The following is a 25743-nucleotide window of genomic DNA, read 5'->3' on the forward strand; positions in this document are numbered from 1 at the left end:
GGCCCTGAAATTCTCTATTTACGTCTCCATCTCCCCTGGAGTCTAGAGGAGGTGCGGTCCTGGCCAGGAGAGACAGGCGGGGCGTCTGTGCTAAGGCCCCTGCTTATCATGCGTTCTCACCGTGTTCATCACACTAGGAATCCACACCCCCAGGATGCTGGGCCAGGTGCCCATGAGGCCCCAAACTAGAGCAGTGGTTCTCATCCCTGAGCCATCAGAACCACCTGGAGAGCTTGTTAAAGCAGAGACCGCTGGTCAGTCTGCGATGGGGCCTGAGAATTTACTTCCAGTCCTTGCTGAGGCTATTGGTCTTGGACCCTGAGAACCACTGAACAAGCACAGGATTAGGAACGAGAAGACCTGATTCCGCGCCAGCTCGGACAATTCTAGCTCTACAGCTGTGCACAAGTCAGTCAGTCACCAGGCACGTCAGTTTCCCCATCTGTTTGACCCATCTCGGGATTAATGTGAGTAGCGCAGGCGCTAACAGATGTGAAAGTCATATGTCAGTGGTAAAAACACTCTGAATAAATACAGGAGATTATGAAAACAGACAAAATAGATTTGGGGGGCGGATAGAAGGAGTTCGCCTGGCACTGGGAAGAAATGGTCCAGGAAATCAGAGGTCTGCTCTACTTGCGGCCGTTGTCAGGCTCTGTGACCTCAAAGGTCACCTCAGCACACTCAGACCCTGGCTTTGCCTTTTTCTTGGCTGGAACTCTCCTCTCACAGGCATTTGCATGGTGCCTTCTCTTCAGTTAGATCTGTTCAAATAGCACCTCCTCAGGAAGGTCTTCCCTGCCCATCGAATTTAAAACTGCCCCCAGTCCCTCCCTAACTCCGACCCTGCTAGACCTTCCTTACAGCCCCTTTCACAATCTGGAAACGCACGTAAGTGCCCTTGGCTTACTTGATTATTGCCTGTCACCCCCGGTGGAATATGAGCTCCCAGAGTCAGGGGTTTCCTCGTATTGTTCCCACTGTATTCTGGTACCTAAAACATCTCTACATATTTGGTGAATACATGAATAAACCTCAGTTTCCTCAACTATAGAAGGAGTTTGAGCCACATGGTCTCTAAGGTTCCTTCCAGTCATAAAACTCTGAGATGTTTTAAGGATCTGTGCCACTCCAGAATCCTGCGATGGGAATGCTCATCACCACAAGTGACCCCCAGGTATTCTCTTGAGTGTGTGGCATGAATCTGAAGGATTCTGAATGTGAAAGCAAGAAGGAAAAAAGAAACTCAAGGTCTCCTTTGCCTTTCTCAGGCTCAGGCTCAGTGCCCACCCTTCCCCTCCAGGGACCACTGACCAATGACATCCACCTACCTGCTCTGGACGGACTTGGGAGTTGACCAGAAGGTAGACAACTGAGTCAGACAGGCCAATGTTCTTTATGAGAAACAGTGTCAGTGTTTCCTCATCTTTTAGGACATCCCGTATTCGTATTCCTCTTCCTGCGTACGAATGAAAAAAAGAACAGGGTGTTGGAAGGGAGATGCGTCAAAAAAAGGAAAATATCTAGAATTGATTCCTAACTTGACTCTCAGGGGAAGGCTCTGTTTGTGGTTCCCTGGGGGCGACTAAGAGTCAGGGCTCCTGCCAGTGGCAGTCACAGCATTTACTGCTGGAGCGGACGAGCCAAATTTAGTGAGAAGGCACACAAGGTGGAAAAAATTAGGTCGGGGTGGTGGTCATCGGATGCTTTGCGAAGTTGGTCTTGGATGATGGGGTGGGGGTGAGGAGCAGTTTTGTCCCCCTGGGAATACTTGGCAATGTCTGGAGACATATTTGGTTGTTACAACTGGGAAAGTATTGATACTAGTGGGTAGGGGCCAGGGATGCCACCAAACATCCCACAAGGCACAGGACAACCCCGTTTCTCTGATAAAACAAAGAACTATCTGGTTCAAAAGGTCAACAGTGCTAAGGCTGAGAAAGCCTAGTCTAGAATAGGAGGAGAATTAGTGCCGTTGTCATGGGGTAGAGAACCCTTCTTGGTGTTTCTGTCAGCTCAGCTATGGCTCTAAGCTCAGCATATGGACATGTACTAAGAGGGATCAGGCTGTCTGGGGCAAGAAAACCTTCAAGTGGGGAAAGGGGGATGGCCTGTTGCCTGGGCTTGCAGTTTCATGCCCTGATCAGCCCAGTCACATTCTTTCAGCTTCACTCAAAACCTACTGGAAGCAGAATTTTCTTTATAAGGAGGCATGAAGGACTTCTAACAGTTGAGGTGACCTTGGGGCAAGTGACTGAACCTCTCTGTGCCTGCACTTTCCACATCTACCTCTTAGGATCGTTGTGGGGTGACTCGGGATAAGGAGTGTAAAGTGCTTATTAGCTCCCAGCTCAAAAAAATGCTTGACCTGATTGCATTAATATTATTCTTACCCCTCCCAGGGGAGGCACACCCACCTTCTCTGCTTGCTTCCAGGGCCAACACTCACTCTGAAGCTGGCCACTGCTACAGTTCATGAGGCACCAGCCAGAGAAGAGGGGGACGGGCCCAGATATTTATGAAATCATTTCAACATTAAGGGAAAGCATTTGGATTGCATGAAAACAGTTATCTCTACATCACAACTTCTCCGGGAGCCTGGTTGACTGCCTATCTCTTAGTTCTTCTCTAAGTAACTTTAATCATCAAATGCCCCTGTTCCTTCCAGGTTCTAACACCACAGTGCTCTTCCTCCCCAAATTCTCCCCAGGCCACCAAGAGGCCTAGCCCCCCAAGTGCTTGACAGTCACCCTTCATGTTCAGGTTGTGACTTTCTTTGTATATGCCTTGTCCAGATTGATGTCGCTGCTAATTTCCTCTTGAAAGGGGATGGGCCAGCCACAGGCCTGCCCGTGTAGCTGGGGCAGGGGAACCAGCCCCGAGGTTCCACCACACAGCAGCCTCTCTCACCACAATGGATGCCAGGTAGCTCAGTATCACTACCTTTTGCTTAGGAAAAGCCCAAAGCCTTTAGGGGAACCTGACTATAATATATAATAGTCCCTTTTATCTTCAGTGGATATATTCTGAGACCCCCCCAGTGGTTACAGATAGTACCAGACCCTATATATACTATGTTTTTCTTATACATACATACCTATGATGAAGTTTAATTTATAAATTAGGCACAGTAGAAGAATATCCAAATTGCAGCATCACTGGTCTTGCACTTTGGGGCCGTTATTAAATAAAATAAGAGTTATTCGTACACAAGCACTGTGATACTGCAATAGTCGATCTGATAAGCTAAGCTAGACAGCTAGTAAGTGACTAACAAGTGGGATACCTGGGCAAAGGAATGGTTTCCATCCCGGGTAGGTTAGCCCAAGATTTCATCATGCTACTCAGAACGGCACACAATTTAAAACTTATGAGTTGTTCACTTCTGGAATTTTCCATTTAATATTTTTGGACTGTGGTTGACCACAGATAACTGAAACCATGGATTGGGGGCGTTCCCCCAAGAGGGGGATGGTTCTGAAAGGGGCTGGTTTATTTTCTTCTTGCCTTCTTTCCTTTTCAATAACATATGTCTGTCATCTTCCAAACCCAGCTTCCTTTTTTCTTCCCCTGGGGCACCAGCTTGGTTGTTCATCTTCGAATCATTTCTTTGTATACAGCATTATACTATATCCTCTGGCCTCCAGCAATGAAACCCCAAACACATATACACACACACACACAGAGAGGCTCCTGAGAGTAGGGAGCTAAGGATCCTGCTTTTATTATACTCCCCATCATACCTAGCAATGCTGGGCACAGAGATGTAAGCCCTCCAAGCCACCTCTATCTGACACCCAGCATTAAAGCCTGACGTGGAATCAGGTCCTTGGTAAACGTCTGCGGAATGACAGGAGACACCCAATAAATATCTGTTGTCCTGACTGGAGAGTCAGGGCCCTATCTGACTGTGTAACTCTTCGTTATTCTTTAACTCCCTCACCTGACTTTACATACAAATACCTTGCTGGGGAGAAGGGACAAAACAAGGGAAACTGGGAGTGATTTCGCCCTGGTAGAGCTTCCCAGCCAGGTGCCTGGGCTGCCGTGGCCCTAGGGAGAAGGGGCAGGAGCGTGCTGGTTCAGCACACCTGAGGAGGGCCGGGGCCACCCTGTTCGGAGAGTGTGGGGCCGAAAGTGTAAGCAGTGGCCGATACCAGACAGCAGCTACACCAGACTCCCGAGGGAGAAATGTGAACTGGGGGCCTGAGGAAAGAAAAATAAATGTAGTTTAAAATGTGGTTCTTCTTGTTCTCTTCCCTGGGAAGATTAGAGGCTGGGGGAGGGGGCTGCTGAGGCCCATGGAGGTCAGGGGAGCTGAGGCTAGGGTGGGGGAAGCCAGGAGAAGGTGTGCGTGAGGCTAAGGGGAAGACAGCGTTCAAAGATGATTGAGAGACCACAAAGCTTGCTTGGGGGTGAGTGGGGAGGGGGCTTCACGGCTGGTCTTTTACCATTAATCCTCCTCTGTGGAGAATGCAGTACTACAGGTTTGCTAGGAAAGGAAAATGCCCTGGGTCACCATTGGCATACTTTCCCAGGTGACCAGGAACTGACAGGCAAAAGCACACCCCAGGTATAGCCGCCCACCTCGCTTTCAAAGGCTTAACCCTCCACTGCAGCTTTGGGCGAGGAGTCAATGCTCAGAGCCGGCAAGGTCCCCAGGGGACCCTGGGACAGACTCTGAAACCGTCTTCAGTTCTGACGGTGGACTTCAGTCCTCGGCCTGGAATTCCTTCAGAGACTCTGTCTCTTTTCTTGGGGATGGTCCCCTTTCCCCTCTCATGGCCACCAAGGTCAGGGGTTCTGCAGAGTCTGTGTTCTCGGCCCCCAAAGTCCTTTGGAGAGCCTTGGCTGGCCTCCCTTGACTCAGTTTTCCCAGAGCCCCGAAGCTGCCCTCTTGAAGGGAACGTTCGCCGACAGCCTGAAGGCCGGCAGAAGGAGCACCTGCGTGCCGATTCAAAACTAGTCCTGCGTCGGGCTGGGAAGGAGGGATTTTGGTTCTCATATACAGGCTTGAAAGACCACAGAGACACTGTGGTTTGCAATGACTTCCTTTATATTTCCTCCCAGCCGGACTCCATCCGACAATCAGAAAACAAAATGAAATATCTGCTGGATGAATGGGGTAGACAGTCATTCCAGGGGTCGGATAAGCCCGTGTTCTCATTTGCTGTTTAACCTTGGGGAAAAAAATGCTTTCTTGTTTGTGCTTTCCCATTATTTCCTTACTATTAAAATGCTAACTGTGAGGCTTCCCTGGTGGCGCAGTGGTTGAGAGTCCGCCTGCCAATGCACGGGACACGGGTTCGTGCCCCGGTCCGGGAAGATCCCACTTGCCGCGGAGCGGCTGGGCCCGTGAGCCATGGCCGCTGAGCCTGCGCGTCCGGAGCCTGTGCTCCGCAAAGGGAGAGGCCACAGCAGTGAGAGGCCTGCGTACCGCAAAAAAAAAAAAAGCTAACTGTGCTTACACCCCGCAAGACCCTTTAAGCTTGAGCTAAGTAAAATCTTAGTAAACTTCCGAGTAACAAAGAAGATAGTGTTTGTAATCTGGTTTTACTACATAAAGTTTACGCATTACTACCTTTGAAAGAATTAGAATGCAATGAAGCAATCTTAATGGTCATTGGATCATATTTGTGTCCTTTATCATTCCAATGGGGAGAGAAGGGAGAAGGTGGCCCAGCGGGAGGGGGATCAGGTTCTCCTTGGAGAACTTTCCCCTCCTGACTCCCCTGTGCTCTTTGAAGCCCCCCTGCTTCCCTCCACCAGCCCCCCACATGGTGTGGTCACTGTCCACTTGGTCCTTCCACTTCTGCCCAGGGAGCCCTCAGGGGAGGGCACTGGTCTGATCACCTCTCTGTCCCCGGAGACTGGCACACTGCCTGGCTCGGTGGGCGCTCACCAAACATCTGCTGACTGTGCTACATGGGTGAGGAGCCCTGGGGGGTTGGTTTGTACCATTCTCCCTGAGCAGAAGCTTTTCTATCCAGCGCCCCCTGTCCCCTTGGATGTCCCCTTCCTCATCCTTGTCATCCTCCAAGATCATCCTGACAGTCACTTCCCTGTTTCCATCCTAGGAGCAGACATCTCCCAGCAGCAAAAAACCCCTTCCTTCGCAGCCTCTGAGCCCCACCCCTGAAAAATCTTTTCCACTCCCAGGACTGCAGTGACCCCTGGGATCCTGGCAGCCCTGTTCTCTTCCAGCTGCTCATGTGTCCCTGCAAGAGGATGTGGTCCAGCTGGTGCCCAGGCCACTGCCATGGCCAGTCTCTCCGGCCACATACAGAGGAGCCTATGGCGGATGTGACTACCACACAACATTCACTTGTGCTCTAAAAAGAGATGTCAGAGTGGTTACTGGGTTTGGGTTTTGCTTGTTTCTAGTTGTTCCCTTGGGGAGGAGGGGTATGGGAGAGGGAGCTCCCCCACCCTTCCTCCTCACGCTTCTGGACTCCAAGGGGCTCTCCTACCCACACCACCTCAGGGTCCATCCAGCCTGGCCTCTCATTTCCTTCCCCTCCCCATCACCTAACCTTCACCTTCGCTCCACTTCAACAACCATGGCCACACCTGGGGGCTTGTTTTTATCTGTCCTGCATGCCTTTGAAATCCTGAATTCGCATATTTCACATTCTGACCACATCTGTCAATCTTTCCATCCTGCTATTTTCTCCGTCCTTAAACAGGGTCATGGAGCCCTCCAAGACCTGTATTCTCTTGCCCCTCCGTTTTCCCCTGGACAGTTGCAGTACTTCTGGCTTCTCCTCCATCCGTATGCAGCCTGAACCCGATCCGTGTAGTCCAATCACCACCCTCAACCCCCCGGACTCCTGGACTTTCTGTGGCACCTCCCTACCAGCCCCCGGCCCTGCATCCCCCCCCCACTATGCACCTGCTCTGCCTCAGGGCCTGGGATGCTGAATGTTACCAGAAGAAACAGAATAACCGTACATATTATGTCATGATAAGCATGTGCTCTGACCTCCCTGGCTCCGTACTGCTACTTGGCATTGCTTCCACACGGTCCTGGGTAGCTCACTCTCTAGGACTCTGTGAAAGTGTTCCACACCTTTACCATGCTCCGCAAACTCCTCCCCCTGCTCCCAGCCCTTCACCTGGCCTCAGACTTCCCAGAGCACCATCTCTCTCTGCATTCTCCTATCTCTGGACTTACCTGGGATGAGACCTTTCCTGCCCTCCTTCCCAACTTCCCACCTTCAAGCCTGGCAGGAAGAAGAGTTCTCGCCAAGGTAAGCCTCATGCTGCCTCTAGGTCCCATACCTTCCTGCATCCTCTGGTATCTTTTCCAACCAAACCTCCAAACTCTTTCCTGTATCTTCAATCTCTCTGATGGAGAAGGCAAGTGAGAGGCAAGTGATAGTAAGAACACTGAAGCCCACCTCACCTGCAATCCTCTCGGGGTGCATCCGGAGGGTGTTCATGAGTTGCGACAAGGTGCAGAGTTCTGTCCAAACCTGGCCAAGGTGCTGGCTCTCTGGTGCATTCATGAGGAGTTCTTGAAAATCTTGATATACCCTTGCCAAGCTGTAAGAAAGAGCCTCATCAATAAAGACATAGCTGTCATTTTCATCAGCATCATTATCATCATCATAATACCTTGTGTAATTTTTTAACATACCACCTGCTTGACCTATCTATTACATTATGTATTCTCTCAATATTGCCAAGGCAAAGGAGAAAGATATTTTTACTTCCTTATACATATAAGATAACACGGGCAGTGAGAAATTTGTTGTCAAAAGTCTTCCAACTTTGCCAGGGCTGGGTCACCTCTCAACCCCATTCTCTATGTGTTTCCTGTCCCAAGAACCCTTAAATAGGATGATATTAGGAGATATTACTGGAGGCTCTTCCCAGCCAGTACCCACTTCTCTGAGACCTGCCCTTCCAGCCATTCACATGAGCAGGTTCTAACAGCCATGCTTAACCCGCAAAGTCCCCTCTGCATGCATGTACACACACACCTCCACCAAGGCTGATGGACAAGAATAAAGCTGGGCTAAGCAGATTTGTTCCCAGGAATTTGAACGGGACTTAGGGATGCTCTTCTGATTGCCCAAGCTGAGGGGCCGTGAACTGGGCAACTAGCGCCAGCCCAGGCATTGAGAAGCAGGGGATACTGGTCCATGGAGAGAGACAAATGGAGTAGAAGCCCAGAGGAAGGCAGAGAGGCTGGACCTTGTAGGCCCGGACGGGAGGGAAGAGCTCCTGACGGCTCTCCAGTTCTTCTCCCACTCCCTGAGAGCTGCCTTGCTGCTCCTGGCTTTTCAAGAAGGTCTAGTGTCCAAACCATATCTTTCCCTCTGAGGCTTAAACTTGTTTAAATGTGTTTCTGTGCCTTGCAAGCAAATGAATATTTCACTCATAATGTGTGTGTGAAACATGAAACCCAGATTTCCTTGTTCAAATGCTGAGTACAGCTGGAGTCTGAAACCCCTTCCCTTCCCCAGCTCCCACCTCCCAATCTGTAGACACTGTCAGTGCCAGTCCCACCAAAGCTCCATATAGCCTCTACTGAAATGCCTTCAAGTCTCCCCTGATCCCATCATGTAACCCATGGGATCTCTAGGCAGGTGTTTCTTCTCAGGCACCTCAAGGAAGCTCAAGCTGAAAGTACGGATTGTAAATTAAAGCTTCCAGGTGGTGTTTGCAGCCATGGGAGCCCAGCTAAAATGCCATCTGCTGACTTTCCCAGGAAGATGGGTGTTCTGTGTTCCCTCCTCTATCTTCCTATAATCCAGGGGTTAGCAAACATATTATAGGCTTGTGGACCACGCAGTCTCTGTCACAACTACTCACCTCTGCCTTTGTAGGGCAAAAGCAGTCACAGTTTGTTCCCAGTGGGGAAGGCTACCTCTGAGTATTAAGTTGAATTACCAAACGTTCTTTTTTTTTTAGTCAAAATGCAGTTTTGTCCTGGAGGAATTATATCCAGATCTCCTCTAAGGAAAGAACTGGAGTAACCAAATACCTCAGTTTCCATCTGACTTGATGTTTATACAAGTAGGTGGAGCCTGCTCTCCAACAAGCTTTTGTTGGTGAAACGTCACAAGCTGCAGCTCGAGGTCAGCCCAGTGGCTGAAGGACAATCCTGTCCTCATCTCTGAGGCTCTGTCTATAGAACATGTTACAACAAGTCCCCCTACCTCCTGCTCTGAGAGGGAATTCCAAAAATAGACCCTTTTTGTATGGAATTTGACCTGAATTCGATCCCAGACCAGAGGTCATTAACCTGGAGTCCACAAGTCCCCTGAAAGCATATGCACAGTGTAATGTTTTGTGTGTGTGTGTGTCCATCTTTCTTGGGAGAGGGGCCATCAGTTTTCATCAGATTCTCGGAATGGTCATCAGCCCCACAGGTTAAGAACTTCTGCTCTCAAGCAGTATACTAAGATTTTGCCAACCAAGGGAACTGATGGCATTTATGACAGAGGATTTGGAAATTGTCTTTGTCTTCCAAGAAGCAAACTTCACCTTGTAAACTTGATTTCATTCACCCTCAAAAGGTTCCCTGACATTTTTCTTAGCCTTTAGATGTCCAAGAAGGCTTTTAAAGGAACAGGGATCTCTCAGAATCGATCCAGCGTGGAGAGCGATGTAAGGAAACAGAAGGGGAACTGAGTTTTCTTCATCCAGTGACTCCATCCAAGAAGGTGAATGACCTGGAGGCAGTGGACACATCTCAGCAGGGGGCTGAAATTAGACTCCAAGTCACATCTTGGGGATATATGGACCAAGAAATTGTGTTATGTGGCCTTAGTTTGAAGCCTTTTCCTCAAGTGCCCTGACAGCTGATAGAATGCTCCAGAGAGGAAACATGCCCTGCTCCTTTGAGTTTAAGGTTTCAGCAAACCACAAAAACACTCATTCAGCATCACATGCTCTGTGTGCTCACACGTGAACTCCAGGGCAAGATGAGAATAAAGGGTACACAGCTTCCTCCTGGTATGGTGGGAATCTCAACACTTACATGGAGTTGTTATAGTTTGACACAATTCCAGGAGATTCTCCCGGGGTGGGACTTTGAAAACAAGGATTGTTCACATTGCAGAAAATTCCCTGGAGCCATGGCAACATTCCTGCTGAGGGCATCGCCTTGTTGGGAAAATGGCCTTTAAGACAGGAAATGAAGACAAGGAGTTAGTCATTGACACTAAGTAGGATGCAGGTCCTAGGATCTAGAGCCTCTGCAGGAAGGACCCCTGCCCTTCTGGTGCTTTCCTTCATTCACCAACATTTAAGAAGCAGGGGTGGGACTTCCCTGGTGGCGCATTGGTTAAGAATCCACCTGCCAACGCAGGGGACACGGGTTCAATCCCTTGTCTGGGAAGATCCCACATGCTGCGGAGCAACTAAGCCCGTGCGCCGCAACTACTGAGCCTGAGCTCCAGAGCCCGGGAGACACAACTACTGAAGTCCATGCGCCTAGAGCCCATGCTATGCAACAAGAGAAGCCACCGCAATGAAAAGCCCACACACCACAACGAAGACCCAACGCAGCTAAAAATAAAATAAATAAATAAATTTGTTAAAAGATAAAAAATAAAAAAAGAAGCAGGAGCATCTAATATATGCCAGGCCCTGTGCAGAGTGCTGGAGACAGGTTCTCTTCTCTCAAGCTCCCAGTGTGGTGGAGAGATGGACAAATGTCCTAATAGAGGCATGGACAGAAGTGTGAAGGGGGAACAGAGGAGAAGCACATCATTCTGGTGGGGGAATGGGGAGAGGCAGAGGGATGTTAGTGCAAGAAGCCTCCGCGAGTTGCTGATGCTTGAGGAGGAGAAGAGGTCCATCTATTCCTTCCACAACTATGTATTGAGCATCTACCCCCAAGCACGCAAGAGGGGGCCCAGGCACAGGTTATAGGCTCCTTGGGGGGTGAGGTAAAGAGGCAAGAGTTTGATGCGCAGAAGGCTGAGTCAGAACTTGGGGCCTGAAACTTAAAAACAAGAGTTTGAGGAGCAAGAATAGGGGACTGAGCAGCTGTGTGTAACTCCTGAGGCCCTCACATCAGCTGTCTAGAGCCAGAAGATGTCATCCTGGCCAGAAACCAGATGAAGACTTTCTCTGAGGGGCATAGTATAAAAGACTCTTGGAGTCTTACAGGCTCATCTTCGGTCCCAGGACACCTTTGGGGTCCAAGAAATACTATATTATTAATATACTATTTTTTGTCCCTTCTCATTTTTCTTTAGCACCATGTCTAACATATCTCTGAACTGTCTCCAAAATATTTCAAAGAACTCATCTATAATCTGCTCCCTTTGAAGTTAGGAAGAGTTTAGGTATAGGAAAAAAACAACGAAATAAAAAATAATTACACAACTCTTCAGTAACCACATGTAAGTATTTGCACAGAATGTGTAGAATTTAAAAGTTAGTTTGCATAACGCTGATGAATCTCTGTTTTCTGCATCGTAGGCATAAAATGATGATAAGCAGATCAGATCCTGGCACCCCCAGCCCCCAAAACCTTTCTAAACAAATGGATAGGACCTCCAGGCCTGCCAAGGCTCCCCCTGCCCTCACCCCCATTATGCTTACATTCATGTTGGCTGTAGAGTGGGTTGACATTCCTTAACCAGATCAGGACCAGAAATAAAGATAAAGGCCACACAAGTTCCACTGCAAAGCGAATCTGGGAAAACAAAACAAAAAGAGAGAAAGACCAGTGATGCTAAGAGATTACAGGAAACATACCCAAAGCAGACATACTTCATTTCAGTGCCTGTCTATGCAATAGGACTTTGGTTGTGGTATATTTACCTAAAGGACTTCCTTTTTTTAAAATCCCATCTCCCATACTGCCTCTACTTTGATATATTAGACTAACAAGACTTGGTGTCCCTCTGGGTTCCATTCTGCCTCTATTTTAGAAAACTGCCTTAGCACAGTACTTTCGTCAAAGGTCATCAAGATATGCCCTTCAATGTTTTTGGACGTTGCTGTGCACATGAATGCAAATTCTGATTCTGTAAGACCCCAAAAGATCTCACATGTCTAACAAGCTCACAGGTAATGCTGATGCTGCAGGTAGTAAAGGTCTCCTTGTAACCTCTCCTTCTGCAGATGAGGAAACAGAGGCCCAGGAAGGGCAGGTGACCTGTGCAGTGTCTCATCAGCAGTAACAGTATTGGAACCAAAATCCAGCCTCCTGTCTCCCGGCTCCGTGTTCTTCCACATTCCCCCCACTCCCACACACACACCGGCCCTGTCTTCTTCTAGCGCTGCTAGACTTTGCATATGTGGTCACTGAATGAATGTATGAATGAAGGTGCCAATGCCTCTGTGAACTACTGTGATCCATAGCAAAGTCAAACCCAGAAATCTGGGTATACCAACGTTTTCCTTCAACCATTTCTTGTTGCTTAAACTTATGCCGCCGCAGGATTTTATAATACTGGAAGAGGTTGCTGATACCAACATACAATTGAAAGTAGGTATTTAAATTTAGGTTCAATTTAGAGTTTAAGGACTCTTGACTCCAAAGGAAGAACAAGTTGGTTGCTGCAGCCCACACCGAGGCATTGCACATGAGGGTATGGTTGGAGGTGTGAGATTATTGGGGGGAGGGTGGGCGGGTATGTATAGGGGAATGTAATAGTTCTTCTACCCAACCCCCATTCTAGAGACCTTAGGAAGGAAACTCATAAGATTTAAAGGAGAATTAAGGCAGATGGCTAAGAATAGAAATGTAAGTATATATAGATCTGCTAGGGGCTATTCGCATGGTTTTAAATTTAACCCTTTGTTGTTCCTTCCAAAGAAATGTACTTAAACTCTCAGCAAAGTAGTGGACACCACAGCAGGTGCTCAATAAATCTCTGTTCCTTTTCTGTTGGTGAGGTCTGCTGGCAACTGAATTATTAAAATCATAATATAAGTCAAAGTGGGTAAAAAGATAATACACTGAAGAAAAAGCAAAAGATGTTCAGGGTAGGTGGTGATTATGCAGTTGTAACGTTTTACAAAATGTTTTATCCAAAATATGTCTAAGGAGGATGTTTTAGAGGAAAAACTCACACAAACATTATAGGAAGAAGAAAGAATAGAAGATTTTTCCTTAAGACACATATTCTCCCCGAAAATGGCAAAACACCAGTATTGGACAAGTCCCATCCCGTGTTAAGAGGACTGACCCCAAGCATACTTGATAGCCATAGAAATGTTGGCAGTCCTCCCAGGTCATGCAAGTCAAGGGAGGAAGAGTAAAGACTGTCCCCGGTGATCCTATCTCACTGTTAACAGCTTCATCCATCTTTGCTGGGTACTAGCCAGCACAGCTGTTCCCACAGCAGTGCACTTCCCCTGTTTTATCACTCATCATACTTCAGAGTCATTACTCCTTCATGAAGGTGGACCCCTCACTAGCTATAAGCTTCCTGAGGACAGGGACCACATCTATTCTTGTCACTACACCCAACACAGGGCCAAGCTTATAATAAGTGCCCAGTAAATATTGGTGGAATGAGTGAGTCTCTGTCAAGACTGGTCTAGGAGGTTTCTCTGGAAAGCTGGAGGTGACTAGAGGCTTAGGTAAACAACCGTTTGCAGACTTAACAAACTGTTTCTCCCAGGGACATGTATGCTGGCTTCACGCCTTCCATCCCAGGTCGCCCTGTCAGTGGGCAAGGTCGGGGAGCAAGTTCCACAAGATAGCAATGTGAGTGATAGATGCAAACAATGAAACCAAAACTTATTTGTGGTGTCCTCACCAAGGAAATGAGACGACCAGTCCAGATTCCACACATTTGACTCTTCCTTAAGATAGATGCTTGCAAAACTGGCTTCCTATCTAGTAAGTCAGCCACCTTCCATGGAGCAGTATCTATCTGGGAATTGTCTGGTGTGTGAGACATTGATGTTGATTTGGGAATGGGAAGAGCTAGGTTAGGAGTCACCTTGGGGCCTGCTTAATCCCCAAGTCTCAGTTTTCTCAGCTGTGAAATGGGACTATTTTGTCCTACAGCTTATACTGAGGGTTAAGAGTGTGTCAATACCAGGGGTTCTTAGCCAACTTCACTCCCTATTAGCTGTACAACCTTGGGTAACCCATTCTACCTCTCCATGCCTCAGGGTCTCTTCTGTAAAATGGGGGTGATATCAGGACCTACCTCTCAGAGCAGCTGTGAGGATGAAATGAGTTCACTGTGTAAAACACCTAAAGCAGAGTCTGGCACATGGTAATATTCTATCAACGTGGGCCATTTATTATTGACCCTCACTTCTCACAAGGGTCGCAAGGACATTGTAGGTGACAGCACATTATAAAGTCTGAAGAGCAAGGAGTTATAATTAAAATTATCTGCAACTCCTAGGTCTGCCCTCCACTCACATTCATGTTTCCTCCTTTTCTCCCTTTCTGGAGTCAGAACTGCTCAGTTGTCCATTTGGAAACATGGGGCTTCCTGAGAAAACTAACCACACACTGTCCCCTACTCCATATGTTAGAGGACCTTGGACCATGGGAGGGTCAGCCAGCCTGTCTTACCTGTCCCATGGATAAAATTCCTAAACTTAAGCTAGTGCATCTCATCCCTCTTTGCCATGTGAGTCACACACTCTCTCATCTACTCACCCACTCACTCACTCACTCTTGTATTTTTGAAGTATCTGGGCTTTGGAAGTCCACCCATCAGGAGGAGGCCAGATCAGAATTTTCCTTTCCTCCTTCATCCTTTGCCTAGTGCTAGGACTAGTACAGACTTGCAGGTGTTCCTCTTCACCATATCTCTGAATTAGGGCTGCTGTTTTCTGCCTATAGTCCCTGCCTCTCCAATGATCAGCTTCGTTGACCTAGGTCTGCGGTTCTCACGCAGCTGCAGGCAGGAATCCTGTGGGGAGTTTGGGCCATGCCCCACATCAATTACACCAGGATGCCTGGCCGTGGGACATCAGCTCGGTGTCTTTTGTTTGTTTTTTAACACTTCTCAGGTAGTTCCAATGTGCAGCCGGGGCTGAGAACCACTGGCACAGGTAGTGGTTGGTAATCTTTGAAAAGCATTTTTTGAGAAGTCAGTGTTACTGCTCCAACTCTGCAAGCATTTGTTTTGGAAGGGCTGCATTTCACACTTCACTCCCTGCACAAAGACCACCAGCAATTCTTTTCTAGCCCTTCTAGCCCGGCACGTCCTCACAACAACCTCTTCTCCCTCCCCCAGAATTGTGGACTCAGCACCCCAACCCCAGAGCGGCATCTTTGTCCTTGATGCTCAACTGTGCACAGGCATACCCTAGGGAGAAATTCCACAGTGTAATTAAAAACATGTTTTCAGAGCAGCTCTGACTCCCCACACCCCTTCTCTTTAAACATGTCTGTAACTTTAATTAAGCCCAGCCGAAGCTCAGAAGGGGCCGGTGGAAATTTTTTTTTCCAAACTGGTATTTCCTTGTTCCCTTTTTTTTTTCCCCTCCCCTCCCCCTCTCTTTACCACTCAACCTACTTAGGGGAGGAGGGGTCACAAGGAAGGGCAGAGTCGTGCTTGTTGTTTTAAATCTTGGCCAGTTAGGTTTTTTTCCCTCCTACTCTGGTTTCAATTTGAAAGCGGGTGGCCAAGTTTTGAAATGAGCTGCAGGATTCTCCCTTCTGCACCGAGAGCCCAAACAGGGTTCTTAGCCTGAATGAATATAACCCAGGACCTGGGAAGGCTTGGAGCTGGCTGCCCAGCTTCTCCACACCTGCCAGGTTTTCCTCACCTAATTCTGGTCCCCAAGTCAAAGGTCACAGCGGTACCAGATGTCCAGGTCTGGGGTCCGAGAAATGATAAGCCCTGTACTCGCATGAATCCTTAGGCTTCCCCAAATATCCTGCCCTGATATGGAAGCTGGGACCAGGGAGATGACACCAAGGGGCCCTAGACTATGGGCTCTAAGGGGCAAGAGACACATCTAATGGTCTTTATAAGCCTGACCCATCGAAATGTGGGCACACATGTATTTGTCCCCACCAGTGGGAGAGGTCTTATCTCTGGAAACGCCTGTTCTGGGAACGAACTCCTTGTGGAGCCTTCTCTTACTCCTGCCAACCCCAGTCTCTCTTCTGAGCTCCCAGAGCTCATCCTCATCCCCCACCCCAAGCTTCCTTCTACTCCACAGTTGCACATGGTTTTCCGCTCAGCAGTTGTGCACAGACACCTGCTTCCACCTGGCTCTGTATTCCATGAGGGCAGGGGCTGTCTAACTCACCTGGCTATATAGGACGTAGAGGTGACCATACAGCCCGGTTTTGCCAGGTCCAGTATCAGTTTACACTTAGTGTGCTGGTGCAATTATTAATTATTACTATTATTATTAATAGTGCCTCCTTTCACTTTTAAAACTACCCTGGATTGGATGACAAATTATACAGTCACCCTATCTTTGTGGTCTTCCTGACCAGCTTATTAGACGAGGCTTTATACATGGGGGCAGTGTGGGGTAACTGACGTGTCTGCCTGTCCTGGAGTCCTGGATCCAGCCCCACCAGTCACTAACAGCTGAAGCCTCAACGACTTCATCAGTACCCATGGCGGATAATAGCGGTAGCTCTCTCATGGAATTGAGGTGAGGGTTAAATGAGGTGATACTTAGTGCAATGCCGGGCACTTAGTAATACTTAATAATGTCAACAGAGGAAGAAAAAAAGGGAGGGAGGAAAGCAGAGATCTGAAGACTTTCATTTAGGCTCTTAGTGATAAAGAGAGGAGGAATGGGGAAATTTGGTATCTGTTTTTTGCTCCTGCTCTGCTCACAACAGTAAACATCAAAAACCATGAAAGTTTGAGGAATTAAATACCTAGGAGCTGAGTTATGGGCTGCGTGTATTGTATTTTTCTTTCTTAGAGTCACCATTTTGTGAAGGCAGAAGCTTCCAGAAAGTTTACAGGCAGCTTCAAAAGTTTACAGAAGGAGCCACACATCCCTATCAGAGCTTTTAGGGGCTGTGGGGTATCTCCATCATACCCAGACATCCTGGAAATTTCCGGAATGTGGGAGCAGAGGGGAAGCTAGCTGGAGGCACACCAGACAGAGACCTCAATTTCCAGGCCATCAGGATGTCATCATACAAATGTCAGCCCCAATTAGGTGCTTCCTGGGAGATTCCCGCAGTCAAGGTCCTCACCCTGAAAGGCCCCGTCTCGCTGCAGAGGGGCTGGCAATGTGCTCCCCTAGGAAGCACACTGGAGAAGACAGAGTCCCGGAACAGGGGCCACCTACCAACACCAGCAAAAGGTAGCAGAGACTGTGAGGGCCTCTGAGCCAAAACCTGTGACTGAAAATAGGATTATTCTCTGTAACGTCAACATGCTTTGCCATAGGAATGGAATCATTTCAGGCCAGCAGCTGTAGTCCTTGGGTGCATTTTTTGAGGACCATGAAGAGCACATTGAGAGTCAAATTGAGTGAGAATGTTAATTTCTCAGCATCCCATAGATTATAAGCATCATGCAGGCAGGGACCGTGATTGTCTTGTTGGTCACTGTGTACCCAGCACCTGGCACAGTGCCTGGCAATTATTAAGTATTTGTTAATTGAAGGTTCCTTTAATAACAAATGTTATTAAATGAATAAGTGAACAAATTTAGTAATGAGCCTGTTTCAATTTGGCCTATTTGCATTCTAGAAAGGAAGCTCCCGGAAATAAGAGATTGAGTCTCTGATTACCCTTAGCACTTGGCTCCTGGGATAGCAAATAACTTCAGTGCTAATTTGAAAATCACACCAGTTTTGACAAAGGAAAGCAGCCTGAGGACACTGGTGTCTCCCAGTAGGAGGGGTTCCTAACTTGTCTTTCCCCTCCAGCCTCCCTAAGTCCTGCCCAAGCCATACAAGTGGGAAGGATCATCTGTGCACATGGTTGGATTGTGTCCCTTGCTGCTCCCTTTCATGCCAGTTATTAGGCTATTCTACCTCAGTCCCAAACCCTCTTGCCAGCCAGGGCTTCTTCCTCCTGGGTCTGGGCCTAAGACTGGTCTCAGAGACCCCAGCAGCAGTCTCATTGCATCCATTACTCACAGGGCTGAGTTCCACCTCTGCTAACATCTCCTCTGTGTTCTTCTCCTCTGTATTCTGCTTTCTCCCTTTGGTTCTCTCAGCTCTAGGGGTGGTAGCTGCATCCTGCAATTGCTACCTCCATGTCATCCTGGAGTTCTGTTACATCCTCAGTTACCAGCTTTGTACTAGCTAACACCTCCTTGTATTAGAGTGCCTCTGACTGGACCCTGACTGAGACACTCATCATAGGTCTTCAGATGTTCCACCTGTTGGCCCCCTTCCCTCGCTAACCTTCTTTCCAACGCCCACAAAAACCCTGTCCTGCCCACACAAACCCACTCTGAATCGAAGCTTGGAACAGATCTGTTCTCTTCTTCCCTACAGCCCATCTTCCTCCCTGTCTCCTTCCAAGCTCTCCTGCCTTGCCTGGCTCCCTCTAATCCCAACCCTGCCCACCCCTCAATCCTCCCCCCTTCACCTTCTCTCGGCTCCTTTAGTCATCTGGCATTGCCATGCCCCTGAGGCCATAGCAATGTGCATTATTTCTTTATAGTTATATATTCACTCTTTACCCTTTCTTAGAAAAAATTACAAAGGCCAGTCAGATTTACATGTATACCCCTGGGATCCCTGATCTCCTGTGGCTCTTGCCTGTTCTCAGGGGATATTTGGCCTATGTTCCTTTTTCTTGCTCTTGGTCTCAAAACATATTTTGGGTTCTCACAGCCAGACTCGAAGTGTGTAGGATCTGTGTCTTTTAAGTCCCTGGTCCAGCCCAGTCCCATGTGTGCTCACTGGAAGTCTCAGTAAACGTCTGTGGTTGTTGATAAGATATCTCATTGAATCTAAGACACCATCAATTGTTAGATGCACTGTTATTTTTTTGCACACTAAGAAAAGAATGTGTCACTTGATTGTGAGCTGCCGTCCAGTTTCAGAAATGTGAAAAACCAGTGTGCTTTGTAGAACCAATGAAACATCGTATCATTGGATTGGAAAGCTCTTAGCATGGTTTTCCTTTGAGCCTGATCTTCAGGACTTAAGGCTCTTCCTGCCGCACAGTATGGCTGCACAAGGGCATGTGGACAGAGGAGCAGGTTTAAAAACCAGGGGCGGGGGGGGGATGGGCAGGCAATGGATTCATGTTCAGGGCAGGCAAAAGCAGACTTTATAATATGGCTGTGCTGGGCTGTAGGTGGAAGGCAGCTACCTCAGGACAGAGAAGCACATCTTCCTGTGAAGGACATTTGTCAGAGAGGCTCACAGAGGAGCCAGACAGTTACCTGCTGCTTCAGTGATAAATGGCAACCAGCCCATTGGCTACTCACTTTACCCACTCCCACCCCACCCACTCTCTCCACTGTCTATTTGCTCCACACCTCCTCAGTTTGAGACCACAAGCTGCACCTGTTACCTTTTGCCTTTTCCGCAGCGTCCAGTTCTTCCAGAGCAGAAGCTTGATCTGTCTGGCAAAGCCCATGCTGTTGACCACGGAAGACTGGGAGACCACTCCTAGCCCTCTGTCTATGGCTGGGGCTCACAGGCAGCAACAGGCATACATGGCGCCCAGAGCACCTCCAGCTCAGGCTGCTGTGTCCTTCTCTGGCTGATTAAAGGCTAGTTTCTTCCTTCAAAGCATAATCCCTTTTAATTACACGTAATCCCTTTGTGGAGGAAAACAGGCTGACACTCTGTTGGCACCTTTTTAGGAAGACATGAGTGGCTGAGCACTAAGTGAACCGAGGTGGGGCCATTTCGTGGGAAACCAAGACCCTCAGGCTCCCTCCCCCATCAAAGGGGTTCCTGAAGGGGATGCCTTTGGGAATCTTCGATCTTTCAGTTCGGGACAAAATCTCTGTGCATAAATATAGTGCGGGCCGTGTCCTCTGCAATAGCCTGCCCTGAGCCAGCACCCAGGGATTGACATCTACTTTAGAGGGTTTTTTTTTTTTTTTTTTTTTTTTTTGCGGTACGCGGGCCCCTCACTGCTGTGGTCTCTCCCGTTGCGGAGCACAGGCTCGGACAGGCAGGCTCAGGGGCCATGGCTCACGGGCCCAGCCGCTCCACGGCATGTGGGATCCTCCCGGACCGGGGCACGAACCCGCGTCCCCTGCATCGGCAGGCGGACCCCCAACCACTGCGCCACCACGTCTACTTTAAAGCCCAACTAGCCCACATGCCAGATCTGAAGTCATCCTTCCCTTTTTATAACCCTTTATCTTGCTCTGTAGTGACTTTAGGCCAGCTATTTGCAGGCATCTCTGAGCTTAGTGGATGGTAAAGGATTTTTCTCTCTTGTGCTGAAATTGATCAACTAGTTATGGCTACCTGGAGCTGTGCTGGAAAAGTTGCTGGAACCCTCCATGCTCAGCAGAACAGGGCCTGTGACTGACCAGCCATGTCTAACGCAGTCCAGGCTTGGGGACTGGCAGCGGGTGGGTCAGCTACTGTCATTCCAGCTCACAGTGGATGGACTTGTCATTTGGAGGTGGATCCGTGATCCCAAGGGGCATCGCAAACAGAAGACTTCCTGCTACTTCACCACTAGGAACTTTTAGTCTCCATCTCTTCAAATCTTAGAAGTTGATTCTCTTTGAAAGACTCTAGACACTTGAGACCTTGATAGGGTGGAGGGAGAGCCATGGAGTAGGAATGGATGCTGACTTCATGGAGTTTGTGATCTGGCTGTAGACATGAGACATGAACTTGGATAAGTTAAGGAGTGTGATGGAATCCATGAGAGCATACGGGCTATGTATGGTGGGGTTTCCAAGAGGAGGAGGATGGTTTCTGCTTAGGATATCAAAAAGGCTTCTTGGAAGTGGTGGCATTAAAGCTAGCTTTTGATGAATTACAAAATAACATTTTATACCATTTTTATGGTTTACAGACCACTTTTGCATATGTTATCTCATTATATCCTTACTACAATTTTGTGAGGTAGGCATTTACTCTGTTTTACAGGCAAGGAACCTGAAGTCTAGTGGGGTTAAATACGTTGCTCAGGGTGACACATGACAACGTTGGGTTCCTAAACAAGTCATTTTACCCCGCTGCAAAGATAGGGAGGCAGGAATAGTTTATCCTGCCCAAGGAAACACCAACAAGTAAAGCAGGCTGGAGTAGAGGGTATGGATGGAGGAGTGCTGAAAGAGTAGGCTAGAAAGGGAGCCAGGGACCAGACTGATGAATTGATAATTATTATTGACTCAACTGAGATTTCCTGAGCACCTATGAAGTGATCTCTGAGTGGCCCACAGGTGCTGGGCACACCCAAACAGGAGAGGGCTCTGGGCAGAATCGCTAAGACATTGTTGCATACTACAGAATATGGGTTTTATCGTGCAGGAGGCTATTGCAGATTTTAATCCAGTGGCTGCCAAGAGTGGTAAATTCACTCTGGCAGCGGAGTGGGGGTGGGGTGGGGAGCAGAGGCCTGAGCAAAGGCAGTAAGAGGGGAGGGGCTGGAGACACAGCAGGCTGGTGGCTTATTGGAAGTGGGTGATGAAGAGGAGGGAGAAGTCAGTTAGAATGACTGGGGTTTAGGGCTTGGCTGGCCGGATAGTGAGGTGGTGGTGCCCATAACTGAGAGGAGAATGCCAGAGAAGGGGCCAGGGGATTAGGAACAAGTGGGAGAGAAGACGGGCTCGGATTTGATATATTGACTTTGAGGTCCCCATGACGACATCTAAGTGGAGATATTCAGCAGGAAGTTCTGGGATGGAAACACAGATTTGGGAATCATCAGCATATAAGCAGAAGATTAAGCCCTGGGACTGATTAAGTAGATTCCCAGGGAGGACAAAGTTGGAGAGTATGTGGGATTGCTCTGGGGAGCTACAGCTGGTGAAGAAATGTGCCTCCTTCCAAATTCCCAAAGGGAAGAAAAATAGTGGTGGTCATCAGACATCAGCTTTGTAAATTGTGTCCTGTCATAGTATAAAAATATGCTATTTTTCTTTGAGTTACAATAGAAAAAGTTAAACTATGAGCACTTTGTTCAATTCAACTGATGATACTCCAATGGCATTATCCCTACCTGATGTTCTTGCCTGCACAAGTGTTTTTTTGATGTTGACCCTCTTTTTATTGTGGCAAAATATACACGACATAAAATTTACCGTTTTAGCCATTTTTAAGTGTATAGTTCAGTAGTGCCAAGTACATTTACATTGTCGTACAACCATTACTACTATCCATTTCCAGAAATTTTTCATCTTACCAAACTGAAATTCTATACCCATTAAACAATAACCCTATTCCCTCCTCCTCCTGCCAAGCACCATTCTACTTTCTGTGTCTATGAACTTGACTACTGTAGGTACGCACATAAATCAAATATGGTGTTCTTTTTGTGTCTGGCTTATTTCATTTAGTGTAATCTTTAAGGTTCATCCATGTTGGAGCATATGTTAGAATTCCTTCCCTTTTCAAGGCTAAATAATATTCATTGTCTATATATACCACATTTTGCTTACCCATTCATTGATCCCTAGTTATTTGCACTGTTTCCATATTTTGGCTATTGTGAATAATATTGCTATGAACATAGGTGCACAAATATCTGTTCAAGTCTCTGCTTTCAACTTTTTTTGGGGGGTAAGTACCCAGAAGTGGAATTGCTGGATCAAATGATAAATATATATTTAATTTTCATAAGAACGACTGTTTTCCGTAACAGCTGAATCATTTTACATTCCATCTGTAGTGCACAAGGGTTCCAATTTCTCCATATCCTCACCAACACTTGCTATTTTCTGTTTTGCTTTGTTTTGTTTTATAATAGCCATCCTAGCAGGTATGAAATGGTATCTTACGGTTTCGACTCGCATTTTCCTAATGACTGGTGACGCTGAGGCTCTTTAAATATTATAACTACACTTAGGTGTGATCTCCACCCCACCCTCACCACCACCGCTCCCCCCCAGGTAACTACAGTTTTTTAAAAATTATGTCAAAATAAAAGGCTGTGTTCTTAGTTTTCTCAGATACCTCTGAGAATATGCCTAGTCAAGAATGGTGCTGAAAACTTCGTATTTTATTCTTATAATTATCACAAATAACACTGATTGATTGGGGTAAATCTAGAAGTGACGTAAATGTAAGGAATGCAGTGGTTTCGGGCTAGGACCCTACATGTGGATTGGGAATTGTGCACGGTTTGGGAATTGTGAAGTTAACGTATCAACCCATATTTACCTTCAGAAGTACAAAAATTTAAGACAAATGATGAAGTTTTAAAGATTACCTCGCTCCTATTTCTGAAGGTTGAAATGCAGTGTTATCAAGAAAGAGACATTCTGGGAGTTCCTGGCAGTCCAGTGGTTAGGACTCGGTGTTTTCACTGTCGTGGCCAGGGTTCAATCCCTTCCCACAAGCTGCGTGGCATGGCCAAAAAAAAAAAAAAGAGAGAGAGAGAGAGAGACATTCTGTTATTTGTCAAATTATTCTGAAAAAATTCGGTAGCAGAGAAAAATAATTTATAATTTTAAAAAGTTTCTATTTGGAAAAAATACTCTGAAAAATATATAAGTTAAATGGGTTAGAACCACTGTAGTTTTGGAGTGGAGATAAATTTGATAATGAACTAATACCAATAGATAGCCATAGTTCATTTCCAACAAGCTGGAGAAAGTAAAATGTTCCCTGAACACATCACTGAAAATATATTTCTTTGAAAACGGTGATTATAGGTAGGGTGGGAAGCATTGCGAATCTATGTCATAAGCATAAAGACAGTTTTGAGACATCACAATGTAAGATAAAGGGAAAATATCTTGATTTCTAACTTTGAGTTCATTCCTTCCAAATTTAAAACTAACTCATTGGCAGTTAAATCCTCAAACTCCTTCAATCATAATGAAAAACATAAATATTTCCTCAGCTATTCAATAATATTTGATAACAGTGAAATAAGTGAGTATCAGTTTATGTAATTTTCTCTGAAAAAAATATCAAAACCTGGGTAGGAGCTGCCAACAGATTGGCTGCCTAACTCACAAAGAATTTGTTCTCTTCTGGGGGTGGCCCCAACGCCAAGGGAAGGGTCTACAGTAGACTAGTAAATGCTGCGGGTTCCTGGCCATAGCTGACTGGTCATGTGCGGTTTCCTGACCTTAGCTAGGCCAATCAGAGCCTAGTCACAGAATATTTTATTGTCGAATTGAGAGAAGCTTGAGTTCAGCATTACAGAAGCACAGAAGCTGCTGGAGAAATTAGAGGCCATGCTGGGTCACTAGGTTCAGTTTGTAGTCTGTACAGAAGAGTGGAGTGGCTGAAATCTCACTTACTTTTGCTGACCAAACCTTGGGCCTTGGTATAGAGCTGCATCCAAGAAAAAGGAGTGCTTTTTTCAATTCACAAATCTGCCTCTGCTCACCCATATGCAACTGTGAAGCTGCCTCCACCTTCTAGTTTGCACAAAAGTGCCATAGGACAGGCAGTGGACCCAAGTCTGTGTACCCCACCGCTGAGAGAAATCTGATCCACAGTAAGAGGGAATGAAGGGAATGCACAGGAGAGGCCAAGGCAGACATCATGAGTCTCAGCTGCAGCTGTGTCCCTGTTTCCAGCTGTCCCTGGGACACAGCTGCTCCCCTGCTTTTCTTTCAGGCAATTTAGCTGTGAGTCACCCCAATCCTTCCAATAAAACCCACTTTTGCCTAACTTAAGCTCAAGTTTGGCTTCTATCACTGGCAACCAAAAGACTCCTGACTAATGTGAGTTATCTTAATCCAGGAGAGGATATGACCTGGACAACTGACATAGGGTAAAAAAATTTATTTGCAGCCTATAGAATGTATCTGAATAAATTTCCTGGGTAGGTACGTGATTACAATATGAATATAGCAGAAAAGCCAATAGAGTTGCAGCAAAGTTTAAAGAAGAGCTATACTGCCATAAGGATCTTTTAAGAAAGCAGAAGAATTCCAAAATATTCAATGTCGTCAATTCCTGTATCCATTAGGAAAAGGTTGACAATTTTTAAAAACATGCTAATCAGTGTGAAGGCATAACAAGTGGGAAGATGTGTGACGGGTTCAAAACACACCAGCCATTGTGCATTGTTAGCTGGGACTGAAGTTCTTTCATAGTTTATCAAAACTGAAAATTATATCAACTGATTTTTTAAATACTGTACTTTGGTGGCCAATGAATCAAGTGGGACATTGCTATTTGTTTCCAATTTTGAACCAGCTTTTTGTTTAACATTTATTTACCGTTCACTAAGTGCTCAAGAATTCTTTCTAAAGAGCCTCAAAGGGAAACTGTAAACACATTTTTTCTTTGTTTTTAAAAGTAGAAGCAATACCACATAGTTTATCATCAGAGAGAAATGGTGAATGTTTCCAAACCATTTGGCACAGAGTAGAAGAGATAATTATTTTTCTTCAAAAAATAATCTCTGGGCTTCCCTGGTGGCGCAGTGGTTGAAAGTCCGCCTGCCGATGCGGGGAACGCGGGTTCGTGCCCCAGTCCGGGAGGATCCCACGTGCTGCGGAGCGGCTGGGCCCGTGAGCCATGGCCGCTGGGCCTGCGCGTCCGGAGCCTGTCCTCCGTGACGGGAGAGGCCACAGCAGTGAGAGGCCCACGTACCACCAAAAAAAAAAAAAAAATCTCTACATGTCTTGTATTTAAAAATATCTTTGGAGGAGAAAAACAATAAAATCATGTGACTTTTGGCAGTGCATTTTTTTCTACCTCCTCAGGACAGTATAAAATTAATATCTTTTGGGACTTCCCTGGTGG

At 46.9% G+C, this 25743-nt stretch overlaps 1 protein-coding gene across 1 annotated transcript in view; it reads right to left on the reverse strand.

Annotated features, from left to right (window-relative positions):
• ABCA4 (ATP binding cassette subfamily A member 4) overlaps positions 1-19474 on the reverse strand; it is a gene marked incomplete at its 5' end in the record, with an annotated part of 129837 nt that extends 110363 nt beyond the window's left edge. The window contains 5 exons of the mRNA XM_082614295.1: positions 1332-1459; positions 7406-7545; positions 9992-10133; positions 11566-11659; positions 19409-19474. Coding sequence (XP_082470421.1) covers positions 1332-1459; positions 7406-7545; positions 9992-10133; positions 11566-11659; positions 19409-19474 — 570 coding nt within the window. The remainder of the gene's footprint in view (positions 1-1331; positions 1460-7405; positions 7546-9991; positions 10134-11565; positions 11660-19408) is intronic.
• Between the last annotated feature and the right edge of the window lie 6269 nt (positions 19475-25743).

The sequence above is a fragment of the Mesoplodon mirus genome (genome assembly GCF_964341445.2).
Source record: "Mesoplodon mirus genome assembly, chromosome: 3".
In the NCBI taxonomy this organism is placed as follows: Eukaryota; Metazoa; Chordata; class Mammalia; order Artiodactyla; family Ziphiidae; genus Mesoplodon; species Mesoplodon mirus.